The 19,043-nt window shown below is 33.7% G+C and overlaps 3 protein-coding genes across 3 annotated transcripts; all 3 read right to left on the bottom strand.

Annotated features, from left to right (window-relative positions):
• Positions 1-3,039: 3,039 nt before the first annotated feature.
• Positions 3,040-4,694, bottom strand: LOC107476560 (myb-related protein 308). Its single transcript, XM_021137455.2, has 2 exons — positions 4,162-4,694; positions 3,040-4,042 (listed from the first exon to the last, which is right to left on the bottom strand). The coding sequence occupies exons 1-2, from the start codon at positions 4,422-4,424 to the stop codon at positions 3,346-3,348; spliced, it is 960 nt and encodes a 319-aa protein (XP_020993114.1). The 5' UTR covers positions 4,425-4,694; the 3' UTR covers positions 3,040-3,345.
• Positions 4,695-8,654: 3,960 nt separating this feature from the next.
• Positions 8,655-12,376, bottom strand: LOC107476561 (L-ascorbate peroxidase 3). The gene is made up of 9 exons (XM_016096390.3): positions 12,131-12,376; positions 11,789-11,913; positions 11,499-11,548; positions 10,519-10,584; positions 10,388-10,436; positions 10,154-10,236; positions 9,992-10,071; positions 9,764-9,866; positions 8,655-9,090 (listed from the first exon to the last, which is right to left on the bottom strand). Exons 1-9 carry the CDS (start codon positions 12,244-12,246, stop codon positions 8,899-8,901), a joined length of 864 nt encoding a protein of 287 aa, XP_015951876.1. The 5' UTR covers positions 12,247-12,376; the 3' UTR covers positions 8,655-8,898.
• Positions 12,377-13,616: 1,240 nt separating this feature from the next.
• On the bottom strand, positions 13,617-18,773 carry LOC107476562 (synaptotagmin-2). Its single transcript, XM_016096391.3, has 13 exons — positions 18,625-18,773; positions 18,218-18,466; positions 17,999-18,097; positions 17,850-17,900; positions 17,629-17,752; positions 17,125-17,243; positions 16,955-17,056; positions 16,767-16,841; positions 15,794-15,870; positions 15,448-15,694; positions 15,009-15,359; positions 14,539-14,667; positions 13,617-14,003 (listed from the first exon to the last, which is right to left on the bottom strand). The coding sequence occupies exons 2-13, from the start codon at positions 18,326-18,328 to the stop codon at positions 13,875-13,877; spliced, it is 1,614 nt and encodes a 537-aa protein (XP_015951877.1). The 5' UTR covers positions 18,329-18,466; positions 18,625-18,773; the 3' UTR covers positions 13,617-13,874.
• Positions 18,774-19,043: the final 270 nt, after the last annotated feature.

Here is a 19,043-nt window from a genome sequence, read left to right as displayed (position 1 = left end):
TTGAGATCCATCAATTATTTAGCAAAGTTATCACGTATCTTAAGGTTAGATGATTTGTTTGTAAATGTATTTAAAAATTATTTATAAAAAAGACGGCTTTTATGTTAATAGCAATTACTTTAATAATATATTCTTTTAAAAAATTTTATATGTAAAAACAAAATTAGTAAAAAACTTAATATATTAACATTTTTTATTTAAATTTATTTTTTCGTACAATAATAATAGTCTAAAACTTAATATATTATTTATTCGTCTACATACTATTTTCTTGATTAGCAATGGATTCTTTAGGAAAATTATAATGAATATATATAATAAAATAAATCTCTAGTAAATTATACGTACCGACCCTCTTAGTTTAGCATCAACCTCAAAAGAAAAAGAAATGAAAAAAATCTTAGCTTAATTGCGGCATGAGAGCTGTAAAATAATGAATGAAAATGAAATAAAAATATCTTGTGGAAGCTTCTAATGTGTCTACCTAACACCTTTGAAAAAGAAAAAAATAAAGAGAGGGGGGAAGGGTTGATGGTTGAAAAGTGACGCTCTCCATTATTATCTATGGGAAGTGTATATAGTTTTTGGGATTTGGTTGAAAATTAGCTACCACCCATTCTGTCCTTTTTGCTCATTGCTATCTACTTACTTATGTATCTATGTCTTACACTACCTTTTTCTTTTTCTTTTTTAGAATTGCAATTCATTGCATTTTCTTCACAACTTTTCAGCAATTCATTCATTCATTTCATAGTTCATATTAATATTTATTCTTTTATGTTTCTCATTATTTTATATTTCTTTTCTTTGTATATATATTTGTTACAAAAAAATATAACTAATCATAAGTCATAAAATGGATGGACCATTTAGAAATTTTTTTAAATATATCTAAAGGTTAGTCGACTTCACATGAAGTGAATAAGTGATAGTCGTTAGATAATTTGACTGATTTGACTAAATTTTCATCTAACGACTCTCAACTATTAACTTCACGTGAAGTCGACTGCACCTGAATTTTCACCATATCTAAAATATTGGTATTATGTTCCAATAACTTTAATTGCTACTTTCAATTAATATATATTATATATATTTTTATAGTTGAAATCAACTATTAAAATGACTAAAACACCGAATATACCAAGAACATTTGAAATTCTTTCTCTACTTTATTGATCACTAAAAAAGAATTGTTAGTATGAAAATTGAATAAGAAATGTATTATAAAATTGAAAATATTATTATTAGGTTGGAGTAGTGAAGATCTTCCATTAATGGAAGGCACATCCAGAACTGGGAATGGCCTCTTGGATGGCCAATCCAATCAAATTACTCTCTGACCCCATTGAGCCATTGACATGACCCTCAGTTAATGCGGCAGATAAAATCTTTGATGGTTGGTAGGATCAATTCACTACCCTCCCCTTTTCTTTTTATTATTTTAGTTCCTACCACCTTTTTAATTTTGATTTATGCCCATTCACCTATTATAAAGTTCCTTATATATCGTCACTACGCAACAAACTAGCTACTATGGAGATTGGAGAGTGAGTATGAAAAAGTATCCAAAATAAAAAAGGATGACAAAGGATAAGACATTACTTATGCATCTATCATCTAACCCAACACAACATATTCATAACTTTGTTTTTTTTTTTTATAAATAAAAGGAGAACTCAAATATATATTAAGAAAATATATTAATCGAATTTAATTTTTATGTATCGATAATATAAAATATTTTACACAATTATTTAATTAGATTTATTTTTATTAACATAATATTATATAATTAAATGTACGTGTTATAATGATGATACATAAAAATTAAATTTCTATTAGTTATAATTGACAACTAAATAAAAGTGTCCAATAAATAGATAATAAAATGCCAAATAAAAGTAAACAAGCACCAAATAATATATGGTAGTGTATGTTGATTGGGCTCTTCCTCACCAATTTTAGTAGAGGTAGCATGTTGTAAATGGTAATCTCACCCTCTTTTAAGGTAAGATAAAGAATTGCAATACCTAGGTAGGATGATATAATGATATATTGATATGTGTAGGCATACCAAAATAATGAAGTTGGTTGGATCTAAGACCTAAATTATTCAATAAAAAAGGAGGTTGGTAGAATGTTGCATGTGTCTTGTACTCTATACGGACATTTGTTTTTCATTATACGCGTTTTATGTACTCAAAAGTGTAGCATATATTTAATTATGTTAAGCTAGTTGTAATTATTATTATTACTATAAATTAATTAATTGATTTCTTACACATCTCAAAGACATGCATCTAATTACCTGCTTATTAGGTCAAAGATAAATAGCAAAATTAGAGTAACCTGTTATTATTATATATAATTGAATTAATAAAATATGATGAAATTAAAATGTATGTATATTATTAAGTGAAAACTCAAGTGCAGTCGATTTTATATAAAGTTGATAGTTGAAAGTCGTTAGATAAAAATTTAGTCAAATCAGCCAAATCATTTAACGGCTCTCAATTATCAACTTCACGTAAAGTTGATTACACCTGAATTTTCACCATATTATTATTGTTCGAAAATTAAATTAAGAGACCCACCGCTATAGTATCCAATAATTTTCTCCTCCTCTCACAACTTATCCATTCACTCACTCTTTTGTATACACATGAATAGATCTATCATCATCTTACACTCTTTACTTTTTCATCAATTTTTCTCCATAAAAGACAACACCAAAAGCCTCAAAAAGTCCAAAGGAATCTAAATAGATTTCAATGCAAAAGAAAAAGGGATGAGATATCATTACTCAAGGACTCACTGCTCTACATACGTGGTTATGTAGATAATTAAATTGAATTTTATTCAGTATTATACAATTAATATATAGCTGTCATTACTCATTATTCCAATTGGAAAGATTAAAAAATTTATGAATAAACTCAAATATGAAGCAGAATAAAGGTCTAATTATGGGATCTTACATTTAGTGGCGCTAATAACTGCTGTTTTTACTCAAAAGAATGATCACAAATGCAATAATAATGGAAAGAAATTAATTCAACAGCACCAATAATCAGCAACAACACCAAGAAATAGAGCCAAAAATTTGTCCAATACTGTTCAACTGTACCGGTACTATATCTTATGCATCAGCAACTAATTAATTAATTAATTAATTATTTATACAATTTAAAAGAAGGAGAAAAATAATAAGAAAGAAAAAGAAATCAATAGAGAGAGAGAGAGGGAGGGAGAGTGATTTCAGAGTTACTGAATTTCATGCTCTCAAAAACATACACTAGCTAGTTTATCATTGATGAAGAAGAATGAAGAATATAATAATCATCACTTCATTTCCAAGCTTCTGTAATCCCAAACACTACCTGTTTTCAAGCCCAAGAAATCATAACCAGCACCAGTAGCAGTGGTGGTGGTGGTGGTGGTGGTGCCATTACTATTAGTGCCACCATTAGCATTAGCATTAGTGTCGAATCCACACCGGCAATCCTTGCTGTTCTGCAAACCCAAGCTGCAAACAAAGCAAAGGGCTCTCTCTATTCCACTGAATTTCTGGTGATCAGGTTCATCAAGATGGCGTGGAGGACTAATTGTCAACTCAAGATTCAAGTCAGGGCACCTTTCCATTGATGATCCCTTTGAATAATCCTTCTTGTTCTTCTTCTCCATAATTCCAAACATGTTTGCGTTGCAAGTAGCACTAGTAGTGGTAGTGGTAGTAGCAGTAGTAGTAGTAATAGTATCTTGTTCTTGTTTAACAGCGGAAGCAGAAGCAGAAACAGAAGAAGCAAAAGATATGGTGGTGGTTGTGGCTGCTGCAACAAGAGAAGAGGGTTGTTGTTGTTGTTGTTGTTGTTGTTCTTGGTTGTTGTGATGATGATGTGAAGCAGAAGAATCATTGAGAGGCCTATGAGTTGCAGGGTCAATTCCTCTGCTCAAAAGCTTCCTTCTTATGTGAGTGTTCCAATAATTCTTTATCTCATTGTCTGTTCTCCCTGGCAATCTTCCAGCTATAAGCGACCACCTTAACAAAAACAAAAAAAGATGAGTTTTTTGAAACGTGTGAGTGAAAACTCAAGACCCCATTTGATTATAGAATCTGTTTTGTTGATGGGGTAGTGTGTGTGGTTTCAAAATCCTTACTTGTTACCAAGGAGACTGTGGAGTTTGATGATGAGTTCATCTTCTTCTTCAGTGAAGTTGCCTCTTTTGAGGTCAGGGCGGAGATAGTTGATCCAACGGAGGCGGCAGCTCTTGCCGCAGCGGAGAAGGCCCGCCGCTTTTGGAAGAGATCTCCAGCAACCCTCACCATGAGCTCTAATGTAAGATATGAGCCTGTCATCTTCTTCCTTCGTCCATGCACCTTTGTTTGTGTGTGCTTTCTCACAGCAAGGTGACCTTCCCATTAATAATGATATGCCAATAAGTCTCTCTCACACTTCCTACTTCCTTCTTTCTTCTTTGATGTTTGATTTATTTGTGTTTCAGTGTTTTATGTTTTGGGATTGGTTTCAAACTTGAAAAACGGCTCTGTATCCTTGCTGCAAATAACAAAGCCGGCCAAAGAAGGATTTGGGGTGTGATTTTTATAGGCTTTTGACTCAGAGAGAGAGAGAGAGAGAGAGAGAGAGAGAGAGAGAGTAATACTAATTGAGCTTCTAGATGTGAGTTGGTGAGACAGGTTAAAGTTATATATGATACTATATTTTGCATCAATGATATATAATGAGTTAAAGGACATTAACTATGGGTAACCTTCAGGTTGGTGTAAAGTAGAATAATTTAAAGTATGGGCAAGGCAAGACAAGATGTGATCTCTTGCCCCTTTTTAGGAAAAAAGAAACACCAACAATATAATTTTATTTTATATATCCTATTCGCTTTTCCCCTATATATAATTTGAAATTTCTCCACCCATCTAATCTCATGCCTAATCTAAAAAGAAAAAAAAAATACTGTTTTCCTAATTCCCTTTTCAAATATTGCTGCTTTTAAAAAAAAAAAAAATCACAAGCTGTTGTTATGTAAGGGGTAAGGCACCTCTTCTGAGTTTAATCAACTTTGAATTATAGAAAGTAGTATTTCGGTTACACTTACATGTGATGGGATGGAATTATATCAAAGCTAGAGAGTTGTTATTATTATTATCATCTATAGTTGACTTAATTATTAGGATCCAACTACTGCATCACTTTTTTTAATTTGATTTTCGTTTCCATGTTAACATACTAATACATACTTTTCTTTTTTCTGATTTTATTAATGAAAAATTATGCTTAGAGAGAATTTCTTGTATGAAACAATTTCAACGGTACCACCAAACAGCAGATGTAGTCTCAAATTTCAATTATTTAATATTACTTCTTCCATAATTGTGTGTGTATATAATAATAATAATAATAATAATAATAATACAAGATGGTGTGATGTTCTTTCTGCATTTATTTGATAATTAATGATCAACATTTCTTTTATCACAAGCATAAGGCAAGTTTGATATTGGCCAAAATTCTGAACATCCCTGAATGCCACAAATATTCACCACGTTTACTTTTTCTTGTTCAAATTGATTCAACAACATACATTATGCTCTTTCTATCAAATAATTGTTTATTTCAACAAATTAGTAGTTAGATGCATTAGTTTTTTAATATGTTAATTTGTCTAAATAGACAATTAAGTAACACTAACATATGCTGAATTACATATAGATAAGCTACCAACACAGTGCCTTAATTAGACACTAGAGCTTCATGTGGGCTTAGTTACCCAAAAAAAAAAAATAAAACGAATAAAAAAATTAGCTATTTCGGTAAGTTAGTTGTAATAGGCAATTCCCTGAAAGAAATGTATCAGTAGTTTGGCTATTCATGTGGCAAAGCATAGAGATGGTAATGGTAGTTGTGGTTCTTTATTTTATTGGTGCATTATCATGAATGAAAGAGATAGAGAAAGAGAAAATCAGTGAGACATGTTTCTAGAAGAGTTGGAGGTTTGGTTTCAATAGTATACATGATGAAACAAGACAAGCTAAGGGGAAAATTGGAAAACCCTCAAAGGACTCTATACTTGTGCTTTAATAATAACACTTTTTAATTTAGATGTGGTTGGGAAAAGGGTGTAGGAAGCAGTTATGGAGTCTATAGGTACTTTACGTAACTGTGGTGTCAGGAACAAAAATTGGATTGTTCGATTTTTTAGAACACAAATTAGACCTTTTGATTTGTGTTTTAAAACTTAAAAAAATTTGGAGTATATAAATCGGAGGTTTTGATTACTTTGCCAAAATTTAAATTTTCTCTTCCACACTAATCAGACTGTCCGATTAGTAGGCTTAATTTTTTTTACAAAGAAATCGGATGGTCCGATTTCTTCATCCCTTATTTTAGAAAAAAGCTGTCCTACATCCATGTCTAGCACCCACATTCTCCACAATAAAGTACAACACACACATGCTTCTCATATCCAAAAAAATGAGCCTAATAATAATAATAAAATTTTTAATTTTCATGCAAAAAAAATTATAGATAGATAATTAATTATATATTACTATTTTGGTAATAATAACTAATTTTTAAACTCATTAATTAAAATATTATTTAAACATATAAATCTAATTAAATAATTATCTAAAATTTATTATACTGTCAATATATTAAAATTTAACTAATAATAATAATAGTAATGGAAAAATAAAATAATATATGGACTTTGGTTCACCTTCCACTTTTTGGTTTCTTATTTGTTTTCTTTTTCCCCAAACCTTGTGGTACAAGTTTAGGAAAGGTAGTTAAGGGAAGGAAAAAAAAAGGTTTGGGATTGTAGGGGGTTTCATTCACCTTTATATTGTCATCTTCTATCTCCCTTCCCTAATTGCATATCATTATAGTAGTTGTCCACCACCATTCATATGTCCACTCCCTTTTCTCCTTCCCTATGAATGTCAAGTGGATGGTAAGAGTTAATATCATGCCCACAAGTTGCTTTCAAAATAGGAAAAAAATGAACAAAAAAAAAAAGAAGAAAAAGATTCAGTCCACTAGAGTTATTATTTAGGAGGGTAGTATCTCATTTTTCACCCACCTCTTTTTCACCCCCTCTTTCTGACTTGTACTTGCAATTCTAGTCCAAATCCTACCTTAGTTATGTGTTGAATCTTTGACATAATGCCATGATTTACATTATTACCACTTAATGAAGTTATTGTATTTATTAACGCGCACACGAACTTTACACCTTTAGTTTAACTACTTAATATGAATTATGATTATTGATATTATTCACATTGAAGGCTAAGATTTGCGCACCAGCAAGAGAATATTAAATTGGGCGTGCAACCGAAATTTCTCGTATCTATTTTTGTTTTTGTTATTAAAGAGAATGAACAACTCAACTAAGATATTGAAGGCATTACATAAGTTGCATTTATTTTATATGAAGTTTTAATTGAGTGAGAGGCAACAACATTACCTAACTCTAAATCATAGGGTACCCCAAATTAAAAAAGAAAGAGGAAGTGTGGGTATAGTACTAAAGTTTCCAAAGAAATAATGATGGATTGAACGCCTAACTGCACAGCCATGGTCACTATCTGTGGGGTGCAATTATTAAAAGAGATTAGCCTATAATGGGCTTCTTAGCTAACCCAAAAAGGAGGAGCAACCTAAGGGCTCCTCTCTCTCTCTCACACACTAGTCTTGCACACCAAATTCAGACACCACCCACATGCGGAAATCTCATACTTTGAATACAGCCAAAAATAGTAGACCCAGGTTCGAATTTGCGTAGTAGATGCAATAGCTACTTTAGAGAAGTTAAAGAAAAATAGGGGGAGAGGGAGGGGGGTGTTCTCAAATTCTTGGAAAGAAGGAACGAGGAAGAGGGTGTGGCGTACGATTTGCATTTGCATGATTGTTTTGTTTCTGAATGGTGACAGCCAGCAGAGCAACACGAGTTTTGTCATGTGCTTAGGTACTTTGTGGGAGGCTGTCCAAAGAGCCCTTACCTACCTCTTCGGCTGTCCTCCACATGTGCCTCTTCTTCTCTTCATATCATGGATAAGATCTTAATTATTCGATATTAAATCAAAACCTTCCTCATCAATCACAATAGTTTGGTATATTCCTTTTGGTTAAATAAATTAGTAGCATTAACATTATTGACCCACACCAAATGCAGATACAGATCAATCTCGATAACTGTCTCACGTTGTTATTTAGGTCTTGCTTTCTTCTATCTTTTTAGCTATTTTCGTTTGCTTCCTATTAAATAGGACAGACTGTCCTTCAACGTGCGGATTATAATAATACAGTAACCATTAACCAGTTGGTAGCTTGGTACTACACCATCTGAATCTAAATTCGAATTAATAATTGGCATAACAAAACCTTCCTTATATTCAGAGCTTAGGTTACATGTTTAATGTTTCAAATACTTAAGATTTCACTTGTAAAGGCTTCCTTAAGAGTTCGATTGACGTTGGCCTATATCAGAAATAAAGAGCCGTGTCACAGCTGAGTTTATTGCATAATTACATTCTAAAAATTTAATATAATTCTGATTTACTGGCACATAATATGAACTACGTAGTAAGTCTCTTGCCTACCCACTTTTTCCAATCTTTCAGAGAACAGAAATACATAATGATGATGACTATAGAAATTTGTATTTACTGCTTACATACTGTAAGTAATGTAGCTTTCAAATGGAGTATTCAGTTTGTTTTATCCAGTCTCAATCTATTCAGAAAGGTTGCAGCATTAATGCATTATTCTTATTAGTACTAGGGGAAAGAGATACTGAAACTGCAAAAATGCACCCAATTCTGTTCATTCTGGGTCATACAAACGTAACAATCTATGCTGAGAGAGACAAATCCATTTACTTCCCTCTTTTGTGGACTTCATACAAGTAACCGAGGATCACCACAGCTGCAGTAACTACAACTCCAACAGCACTTTGAGCTAGTATGGTCCCATCCTTAGGGAAAATCGGTTTTGAACTTGTCGCAAAGCCTAGCTCCGAAAGTTTCTTATGTGATTCAGCATAATCCCGGAAGAATGCATCTTCGTCCTGAAAGATGGGTCAGAGTTTTAAAAGATTCAAGCAATGCAATGAATACGATGCATCAATATCTGTCAGAACTTTGCTGCAAATGGCGAATCTTTATCTTCAATAAATTTTGAGCAAAACAGAAACTTTTGCATGGACGTCATCGGTAATTATAGCAGGTAGTCTAGTCTAGATCAAAGTAGTACTAAAGCACTAGTAGGCATTTGTTATGTAGACACGGAAAACAAGACAATGTATTGTCAACAGTTAGCAGAATAAAGGAACTTTTATTCGTGCCTGACGTTGAAACCAAGAAGAAATAACCGGATTCAAATATATTTTGTTGGCTTCGCTACCCAACATGCACATGGCAACATCATCAATTTATATCAGGAGAGCCGCAGATAGCATGGCCCATGGTGAAGTCCAAAGCAAATGCTTATACATTACTGGCGAGTGCGGTGGGAAGAGGGTCCTACTAATCAGCTGCAACTAAATGGAATTGCAATGATCCCAGGCCAACAGATTGACCTAATAATTAGAGGGAAGAAGCCTAAAAGCTTCGTGGCATAGCAAGTGGGTAGACTTAGAAATGCCAGTGAAAAAACATTGACTGGTGTGGCAGGTTACAGCACCAAATAAAGTTCAAATAGGAACTATGTACTTGGCATTTGACTAGAACAGTCCCAATTACCTTTGCATACAGCTCAACATAACGGCGAAATTCAGGATCCTCCAACAAGGCCTTGTCTGTTGGAAGTTGAAGCAGACCCGCACTCTCACCTTTTAGAAGTTCCCTGATGTTAACAAACCATATTTAGCTGTAAATAAAATAGCTTTGCAAATAGGGAGGCAAAATTAAGCTTTACAAGTTTCCTTGTAAGCAAAAGAGAGTAGTCCTGCACAGGGGTTTCAATCTTACACGAAGTATGAATTGTCAAACTTCAGAGGATCCTGTGTCCAAGGCCCTTCAAACCCTGATCTCTCTTGATGTGCTCTTCCCTAATAACCACATAAAACAAATACTTAAGTATCTGGTCTAACCACAGCGGAAAACAAAGAGGATATATATAAGGAGAATAACCAGCGTATGTGCTCCAGACAGTGCAACAATATCCTTGTCAGACAGGCCCATTCGATAGAAGATACTACGAAGGTGTGACACACCTGCAAGCAGCATTCACATATTTTAAATGATTTCATATTAACCTTGTTGCTTGTTAGCAGAAATTAGGACATGGTTCAATACTCTATTAAGAGATTTCCTACACAAGTGAGGAGAATAGTTGTAATGCTGACGAAAAGTTTGGAAACTCACCAAGTTTAGCATCAGGAAGCCGGCCTTCTTTTGTAGATACTTTAGAGTCCTATAAGAAATTGGAAATCACATGAGCTAAGACATTCATTGATTTCATAACAAGTACTGTTGTGGAGTTTAGCACAATATACCTTTCTTCCAGGAACAAATTCAACTGTGGGACCCCCAGTAACCTCAACTGCAACGACACCCGCAAGCTGGAAACACAAGGAAAAGAAATTCAGATTCACAAAATCTATAGGTGAGCTGGTTTTGTTTTTATGAATGCAAAATTTGTTTCCAAGGTTTGCCCTATGAGTTGCAACAGTTCTCACTCCCCTCCCTATATGTTTTTAATAGAATCTGGACTCAACTGGCACTGCTCTCAACAATTTCAGTGTGATATACAAGAACGTCCGGTGATAAATCTTGGCTCTAAGGTTATGTGCATATCAAACACTGGTCTGGAAATGAATGACCTCAGCCAGATAGGCTTGAAGGGAAAATTTTAAGGGACAGATTCATGGAAACGTTGTATGCAAGCCTAATCCTAGTTGGATATCAAACTCACCATATAAAAATATCAGGGGACAACACAAATGCAGACAAGCTAATTAACTGGGCAAAACTTTCGAATCTATTTGCAATCATATTCTACAATTATAGAAGGTAGAAGCCTTCAAATGTCATAACAGGATTGGGGGCGTAGAATTTGAATGATAACAATCCACCCATCAAAACCTGACAAGTGAAACAGGGTAACACATCTCTGTGCAGTAGTCATGTTATGTTTGCATATTTAAGACTCACACATGCGGATACTTAGCCTGTATCATGATCAAGCAACTAACTGAAACATGAACACGAAAAATCTAATCCCACATAAAAATATATTGGCAAAACAACTTGAGCACTACATAAATATTAGCTATAATAATTATAAACAACCTAAAAAAAGCATGAATTCAAGTTGTAACTTGCAACTGGGAGGGAACAGCTCCCTAAATCACACAGATAAATGTTTCCCTAATCATACACACTCCACACAAATTTAAAATATCACCAACTCCACCCAACAATTTAACAAAAATAGCAATGGACTATTGATAAATAAACAACTGCTTATAATTACCTGGTAAAGGTCCGCATATGAAATCTTGGAATACTTTGCCTTCACTTCCTCTGTAACATCAAATAAACCAGACAACTCTCAGAAAAAACGACGAAACCGATTCATCTCCATGCATTCTCGTTAATTTAATATTCATATAACACACGCGTAGGCAAAAAGCAAGTAGCTATACAAATCACACTAACAAAGATGATTTAGCAATTCATGCAGTGCTACCTATCAACTGAAACTAAATTAAAAGTTAACTGCGAATTTTAATTTATGGAGAAATGAGCGACTAAGAAGCATACCGCAGAAATCAATAGCCTTCTTCAAACCGTTGTTAGCACCATGTGAATACTCTTCCTCGTTCCTGATGGAACCGTTAGCTCCGCCGGTCTTCGTATTGACATCGTAGGTTCCGGCATCGTGCCAGCTGCGTCCGATCGAACATAGCAAAATTGAAAGGGACAAAAAGCATCAACAATCTTATCGAGAGTGACCTAGCTAGATTCATCATCATCATGATGATCATGATAATAATAATCATCCACCGTTGACCGTCTATATAACGAAACGCAAAACTAAAACCGCGGAAATTTAGAGCGAAAACGAGAATCGTTTGGAGCGATAGAGTGAAAGAGAGAGCTTACGCCAAGCGAAGCATGAGAGGAGCGCAGTTCCTGTTGGCGATGAGTGCGCGTAGATCGCGGCGGGCCTTGTCAACCTCCTTGAGGTACTCTGCGTCCACCACCACCGGCAACGCCATTTCGACAGCTGGCAGAACAGAATTAACTGCTTTTCTTGAAGGATTTTGGAGAAACTGGGAACAAGAACAAGAAGAAGAAGAAGAAGAAAAAGGAGAGTGAGATTTTATGGATAAAATTGGATGTATGGGTGGTGTGCTTGCCTTGTGCTGGTGCTGCTGCCGTTAACATCACGTGACACCCCACTCCTCACTTGTGACGTGTCTCAATATCATTGGGTCACATGGCACGCACCTCGAGGAAGTGTGACTCACTCAACCACCTAAACTACTCGCCTTCTCCTCACTTCCCTCTTTCTATTTTTCGTTGTATGTGCAAATTCTTTGGGTTTTGCTAAGAAAAAAAAAGGGCCCGAACCCAAAATGTTTTTGGGGTGAAATATTCTTTTTTATTTTTGCTATTTGTTAGCAATCTCTTTATTTTCTAAACAGAAGTACTACTTACTACTAAAGAAACTATCGTACATGCATTAATATTTAATCCATAATGTTGTTGCTGATTTACCAAATAATTAAAAAAAAATCAGGCGAATAAGCCATTATTTAACTAAGTTCTCAACTAAGTGTTCTATGTTTTTTCTTTTTTTTTTCCCTCTCCCTTTTTCTTTTTCATCTTCTCTTCTTTTTATGTTCTATTATTTATAGAATTTTTTTGTATTTTTTTAAATCATATTTGTTTTCAAAATTGTGTGTAGTTTTGTGTTTGATATAATCATTTCTTGTATTTATTATACAAATTTTGTGTTTCTATTACTAGATAAAATAATGACTTTCTCAAAACTTGAATATAAAAACACTTGTTCACTCAACAATTTTTTATAAACAATGAATCAGGTCGGGTTCATAGTAATTAGAGTACTAGACCTAAGATAAATTAATACTAATATTTCCATTGGAATAAACTGGTCAAAGATAAATCAGAATACGAGACGACCTATTTTTTAATGAGATTAATTTGGACGGACAATGAAACTTAGGCAGCCGAACAAAACTCTCAAATCCAAAAATAAAAAAATTACACATCATATAATTAGCTACCTTATTATTATCTGATTTTTCTAAAATAGTTATCCATATTAATACTTTCTAATGTCATGTACTAAACCATAAGTATTAGAAGAGAAGAACGTCGCAAACAAGCAAGCTACTCATAATTTATACAAGGTAAATAACTAAAAAAGATTTGAGGTAAAGCTCTAATTTTTGAGAAGAAATGGAAGTCAATTTAAAATAAATTCTATAATTATAAAGCATTCATTTAAAAGTTGTTTTGCTAACCATAAACGGTGTAGGGGAAGTTAATCCAAACAAAGAAAGGAAGAGTCAATAACAAAATAAAAGATGGCATGAACTTGAAGCTGCAAAATGGTTCATCATCACAATTCTAACCACAATGTCATGATCATATATATAATAATCTCTATCCAAGTTTCAAACCAAATCATATTATATGCTTTTACTATTTTAGATTTGTATTTCTTTTATTACAAGCATGTACATGATGACCAAATAAACCAATGTACCTCATGAGAAGAAATACAAGAAATGCTTCTCACCTCTTCCTTAAAAACGATTAAAAAAATGAAAATGCAAGCTCAGACAAGTTTTTTGATGGCGTGTGTGTGTGTGGGCTATGAAGTTCTCCACTGCAACTCTATCTGAATGCGACCATTCTTGGAGTCTATGAGATGGAACTTCTCATTGATTCTTTTGTTAGAAACAACATCTCCAAGATTGATTTCAACATATCCCAGTGATTCCTAATATCAAGAAAAGAAGAGCAGTGTAACAAAGATACCATGAGAATTTAAAAGATTTCAAACAGCAGATTCTACAAGTATTCTTCTGACTCTTCTCAACAATTTAGTTTCCGACTTTCTGCTATGTTGATGGGTCGTTATCAGAGATACATTATCATGTTAGAGAGTTCGAAGTTAGTTACTAGTAGTTATTCTCATATGCACATTTAAGGCCTAATATCAATCGCATTACCTTGAATTCTTTCATGCGATCAGTTGCATTTGGTTTGTTTTCGGTTTCAGTATTCTCTGTTTTTAAAATTTTGTGACGAAAGAGAAAACAGGAGGTGAAAACAAAAAACAGAATTTTATTTTTTTCAGTGTGTTGTTTTTTCTTTCGCAAAATCCTGAAAATGGAAAATACTGAAAATGAAAAACCAAACCAAACACAGTTTTTCTGAGTTTTCTCTTGACACTATTTTCTCTGATCAACCATGGATTCCAAGAGTTGTAATTCAGAACAATAAAAAGTTATTGGGAAATATAAATTATATACCTTTTGATGGAGCAGGTTTCTTGCAGAAGTGCTAACAACCTCCACATGCAATTTGTCATGAGTGGGAGGGTGATCCAGCATAAATGTGAACTCATCTTCCCATCTTGGATCTCTGTTCTTTTTAATTCGCTGCAGTAACACTAACCACGTTATTATCGGTAACACAAATGTGCAATTCCAATCCCATGAGCACCTTTTTCTTTTCATTTTTGGATAACCATAAGTTGCATTATGCCATTATGGAACACAAGATTGAAAATTTTATGAAATAGTCAGCCAATACTACTGAATTCGGTTCTTATTTTAATTATATTGGTTAGATTAACATATTATGTTCATCGTTTCCTTGTAAAAATTTCAGAAGCATATTGGTGGTGCCTACAAAAATTCAATCTTCCAGGTTTAACCGGCTGTTTCACATATACAGAAGAAAAAGATAAAATGCAAGTATTTCTCTTAGGATCATGTACCTTAGTCTTTTTCTCCTCTCCTCTGAATAAAAGCCGAACATGAGGATTAGTATGGTACTTTCCTTCAACATCTTGAGCTTCATGGACTATGACAACAAGCAGACCTCCACCAGCAGGAGTATTTTCAGGAGCTTTCGGTAATGTCTGTGTCTCGTCAAAACTCTTGCCTATGTCCTCCTCCTTGAAAGGTTTATAGGTCAATTCCAAAACAATCTGCCCACGCGACTTCTCATTCTGAACGTCGTTCGGATCCAAAGTTTTTAGGAGGTCAAGAGTGAATTCTTTTGGCTCTTCAGGGGAAAGTTCTTTTAAAGGGATCACATTGATACCCATCTTGTCATGTTTCCCAACCTATGAGAAGATACAAAATCAACATTCGTTACATATTGCATAACAAGGAACTAGATTATGAAACTTAAAATTTGAGTGAGAGGAATACCTGCTCCCAATCATAAACATCAACTTCCAGAACCTGGGTCTCAGGATCTTTAACAGTAATATTAAATTCTTCGTTCCATTCAGGATTCAAGTTCTTGTGCTTCACAGTAGTCTTTTTTGACGGTGCCTTATCATCAGTGATCTTTAGCTTCACATAAGGGTCAGATGCACCAAGAAGATCTTTCTTCCTTAACTTGATTGCTCTCACAACCTTTACATGTAAAATCCCAACAGGTCTCCTCATGGCTCTAAGATTCCCAACAACATTTACATGAAAATCAGAAACCAGTTAGCAATAATATATCATTACATTACCAAAATTATTTTACAGAAATGCAGAAACATACTTTGATGGATCTAATACTTGAACATCAAGGGTTTTGGGCCACAGATACATATTTGCAACTTGATCTTTGATAATCTCCTGAAAACACCAGACTTCAAATTAGTTTAAAAGCCATAAAGTTACCCCCGATTTCCATTGTCAATATGGAAGTTCACACTTCACAAAGAAGGGAAGCAAAAACAAAATAATGGAAAGGTACAATCGTACAACCATTAAAATCTTTTAATCCAACAAATGCTTACAATCAAATGCTACGTCTATAACAAATACAGTGAGTGTAAGACAAAGAAATTTCAACTCTAGCAGAGAAGAAATTCTCTAGATGCACAAGCACAAAGTAAAGGCTGCTGCATTGAGAAAATGGTAACAGCAGCCAATTGACATCACTGGACCACTTTGATCTTGTATGAGATCCTACTAATTTACCCTCACAAGCTGTAAATAACATCTAACAAGATCAGATTTTATTCAGCCTCATATCTCCTCTATCCTACATTTATTTTTGTTTTCCTTCATGTTCACCTTAATATTATGCAACTCCTCCATTATAGCAAGACAGTGTGAACACAACATAGTGCATACAGAAATGAAAGGTATGCATTCATAATATAACATATTTCACACTAAGAACAACTTAAGCAAACAATGGTCCAGTTATATATTGAGTTGAGCATCACTTCTGATTCTGGGTTGAATATTGATGTAAGCAATTATAGACCTCAAATGGTATCTATTATCTATTACATATATAATTGGGATTTGGTGAACAAATTTTCTTTCCTAAAATAACCTTCATCATGTACAATTTATAATGTGTGTAAGAGTAATAAAAATGGAATCAGTTGGAACAACAAGTTGCTTATAATTTAACTAGTAGGTCTTGGGTTCAAGTCTTAAAAATAGCCAAAAAATAAAATATTTTTGACAAAACAGAAAAAAGATGTAAAATTAAAAAAAAAGGTACAGCTTAATACCTGAACAAGCCTATAGGCACCAGGAATGGACATAAGATCAGCCCCCAAAAGCTTTAGCCCAAAGTCAACATGTGGCTGCCGGAACAAACAACAAAAACAAAATAACAAGAGAGAGAATAAGACCATACATAAAATTAGGGACGCTGAAAAAGTTGGAGGGCATACTTATAAACTGATCAATCACCAACCTTTTCCATGAGAGAGACATGTATGTTGGCAAAGCAAGGAAAGCTTGGAACCAATGGTTTCAAAGTAATTCGAGGTATGAGAAATACTTGCAAATCAACAACCTGAACAACAGAACTTTTAGCTTCAAAAGAACCAATATCTTTCACACACACACACACACAAAAGCTACCTGAATGGTTGCTTTGAATCCAAATGCCTTTACACCAATTGTGACATTAGGATTTCCAGCCCACTTTATGGAAGGCTCCATAATCAACTCCTTCTCATCAGTCACATAAACTTTCATTCCTATAAAAGTATCGATATGCAATTATGCATTTATCAAAGGAGAATTAGTATACTCACACCATATCACAAATAAGTTACCAAGACATAATCAATCACATGAACAAAATGGAAACGAAGAAATCATACTTTCTAAGCCTATGATAATTTACAAACTGCCCACAAAATAACAAGTGAAATAAAAAAGAGAATCTCATTGGGAAATGCATATGCATAACTCTCAATATATGATACATTGAAGAAGATTATAACTAATAAATTGTCACATTTATCCCCCTATGAAAATAAAAACTCGGTGTTCTTTAGTATCTTACGACAAAACTAGGAGATTCTTACCCATGAATGTATCAAGTATTATATCTTTTATCTTGAATCTAGATCTACTAACCTTGAAAAGTTGGGGGCAGGCATCCCAGTGTCAGAGTTTCAAACTCAACAGAATCAATTTTGTATTTCGGAATCTGCTCAGCAATTATGGGCTTTGCAATATTCTTCGCAGTCTTGCAAATTGCCTAAACAAGAGAACAATTAACACAGTAAGACAAACAAACAACCAAGGTAAAAAAGCTAAAATGGAAAAGGGTCAAAGCTTATTCAAAATGCAAATACCTTGTCAAGGTAAGGCCACATGTATTCAATAAACTTGTTCAGCCAATCAATCTTCAGCAAAAACACAGAAACAAGAAACATTGCAACAATAAAAACCTAAACCCCAAAAAATTCAACCAAAATGAAACTAGTCAAAGAAAGCTTCTTACCCTATCAAAGTCTGGATTTTTAATCCAAAGTGGAATCTCAGGAAACATTTTCTGCAAGGTTTCTGTGTCTTGCTCCACCAATGGCTTGATTTCAGGATCCTGCCCCCCAACCCACCAAAGCATATATCAGTTTGAAATAACAAAACATTCAGTGCTAACAAGAAAGACAATGCTTGTAAGAGCCACGTTTGAATTCTTACACACAGTAACAAGAATTACCTTAACATCAGTGGGTTGAAAGTAAATGAAGAGAAAATAGCCAGCTACAAGACCAATGGTGATCCCAACACCAAATCCGAAAAACCCCAATATAGTGCCAAAAAAACCCATCTTGTTCGAAGTTCCAAGCTCGAATCTTTAAACCTACCCAGTCCCAGATCGCGATTCCTCTATCTATATACCAACTCCCACTACCATTTCATGTCACGAGAACTTCACTTTTAGCTTCAGTCATTCACCATTCCTCAACTACAACCAAAATTTCGGGAACAAAAAAAGGTATGTGAGAGAGAGAGAGAATCCAATACCTTGGTAAGAATAAAATACCTTGGTAATTAGTAAAAAACAATAATAATAGAAAAGAAACAAGAAGAACAGAATCAAAATGATGTAAGTTTTGTGCTTACTGAGATGTTTCGATGCGTTGAGAGATGAATGAATGAGATTAAAGTCTATTAAAGTAAACGTAAAGACAGAGAGAGAGAATAGGAAACGGTCGAATGCGAAGATGAAGCAGATTAAGCTGCTAATGCCCGACGAAGAAAGCAAAGCATATCATTTCATATCATATCATATAATTATTAGAATATTTATCCTCACTGACATATTTATCATCTTAATTAAAACATTAAAATATTTACTATTTCAAATAATTTCTTAGTTATTGTTATAAATATTTAATTGATATAAAATGTGAATAAATAAACATATTTATTAATGATAGGAATAGGATATTATTAGTCATGTATAAACTATAAAGTTAAGAGAATATATGGTAGATAGATTATTATATAAGACAAAAGTATAAAACAATATAATTTGAGTG

Source organism: Arachis duranensis, chromosome 3, assembly GCF_000817695.3.
Source record: "Arachis duranensis cultivar V14167 chromosome 3, aradu.V14167.gnm2.J7QH, whole genome shotgun sequence".
In the NCBI taxonomy this organism is placed as follows: domain Eukaryota; kingdom Viridiplantae; phylum Streptophyta; class Magnoliopsida; order Fabales; family Fabaceae; genus Arachis; species Arachis duranensis.
The sequence above is the reverse complement of the archived record's forward strand: the minus strand, read 5'-3'. Positions and strand labels throughout refer to the sequence as shown.

Excerpts from the sequence above, each read along its gene's own strand:
- LOC107476560 (XM_021137455.2), bottom strand. The coding sequence starts at position 4,424 with ATGGGAAGGTCACCTTGCTGTGAGAAAGCACACACAAACAAAGGTGCA. Across the intron at positions 4,043-4,161 it reads CACAGTCTCCTTGGTAACAA|GTGGTCGCTTATAGCTGGAA; the intron begins GTAAGGATTTTG and ends GTTTTTGTTAAG.
- LOC107476561 (XM_016096390.3), bottom strand. The coding sequence starts at position 12,246 with ATGGCGTTGCCGGTGGTGGTGGACGCAGAGTACCTCAAGGAGGTTGAC. Across the intron at positions 9,867-9,991 it reads TTTGACAATTCATACTTCGT|GGAACTTCTAAAAGGTGAGA; the intron begins GTAAGATTGAAA and ends TGTTAACATCAG. Across the intron at positions 9,091-9,763 it reads ATGTTGAGCTGTATGCAAAG|GACGAAGATGCATTCTTCCG; the intron begins GTAATTGGGACT and ends CCCATCTTTCAG.
- LOC107476562 (XM_016096391.3), bottom strand. The coding sequence starts at position 18,328 with ATGGGTTTTTTTGGCACTATATTGGGGTTTTTCGGATTTGGTGTTGGG. Across the intron at positions 17,901-17,998 it reads AAAATCCAGACTTTGATAGG|ATTGATTGGCTGAACAAGTT; the intron begins GTAAGAAGCTTT and ends TTTTTGCTGAAG. Across the intron at positions 17,057-17,124 it reads GATTCAAAGCAACCATTCAG|GTTGTTGATTTGCAAGTATT; the intron begins GTAGCTTTTGTG and ends TCTGTTGTTCAG.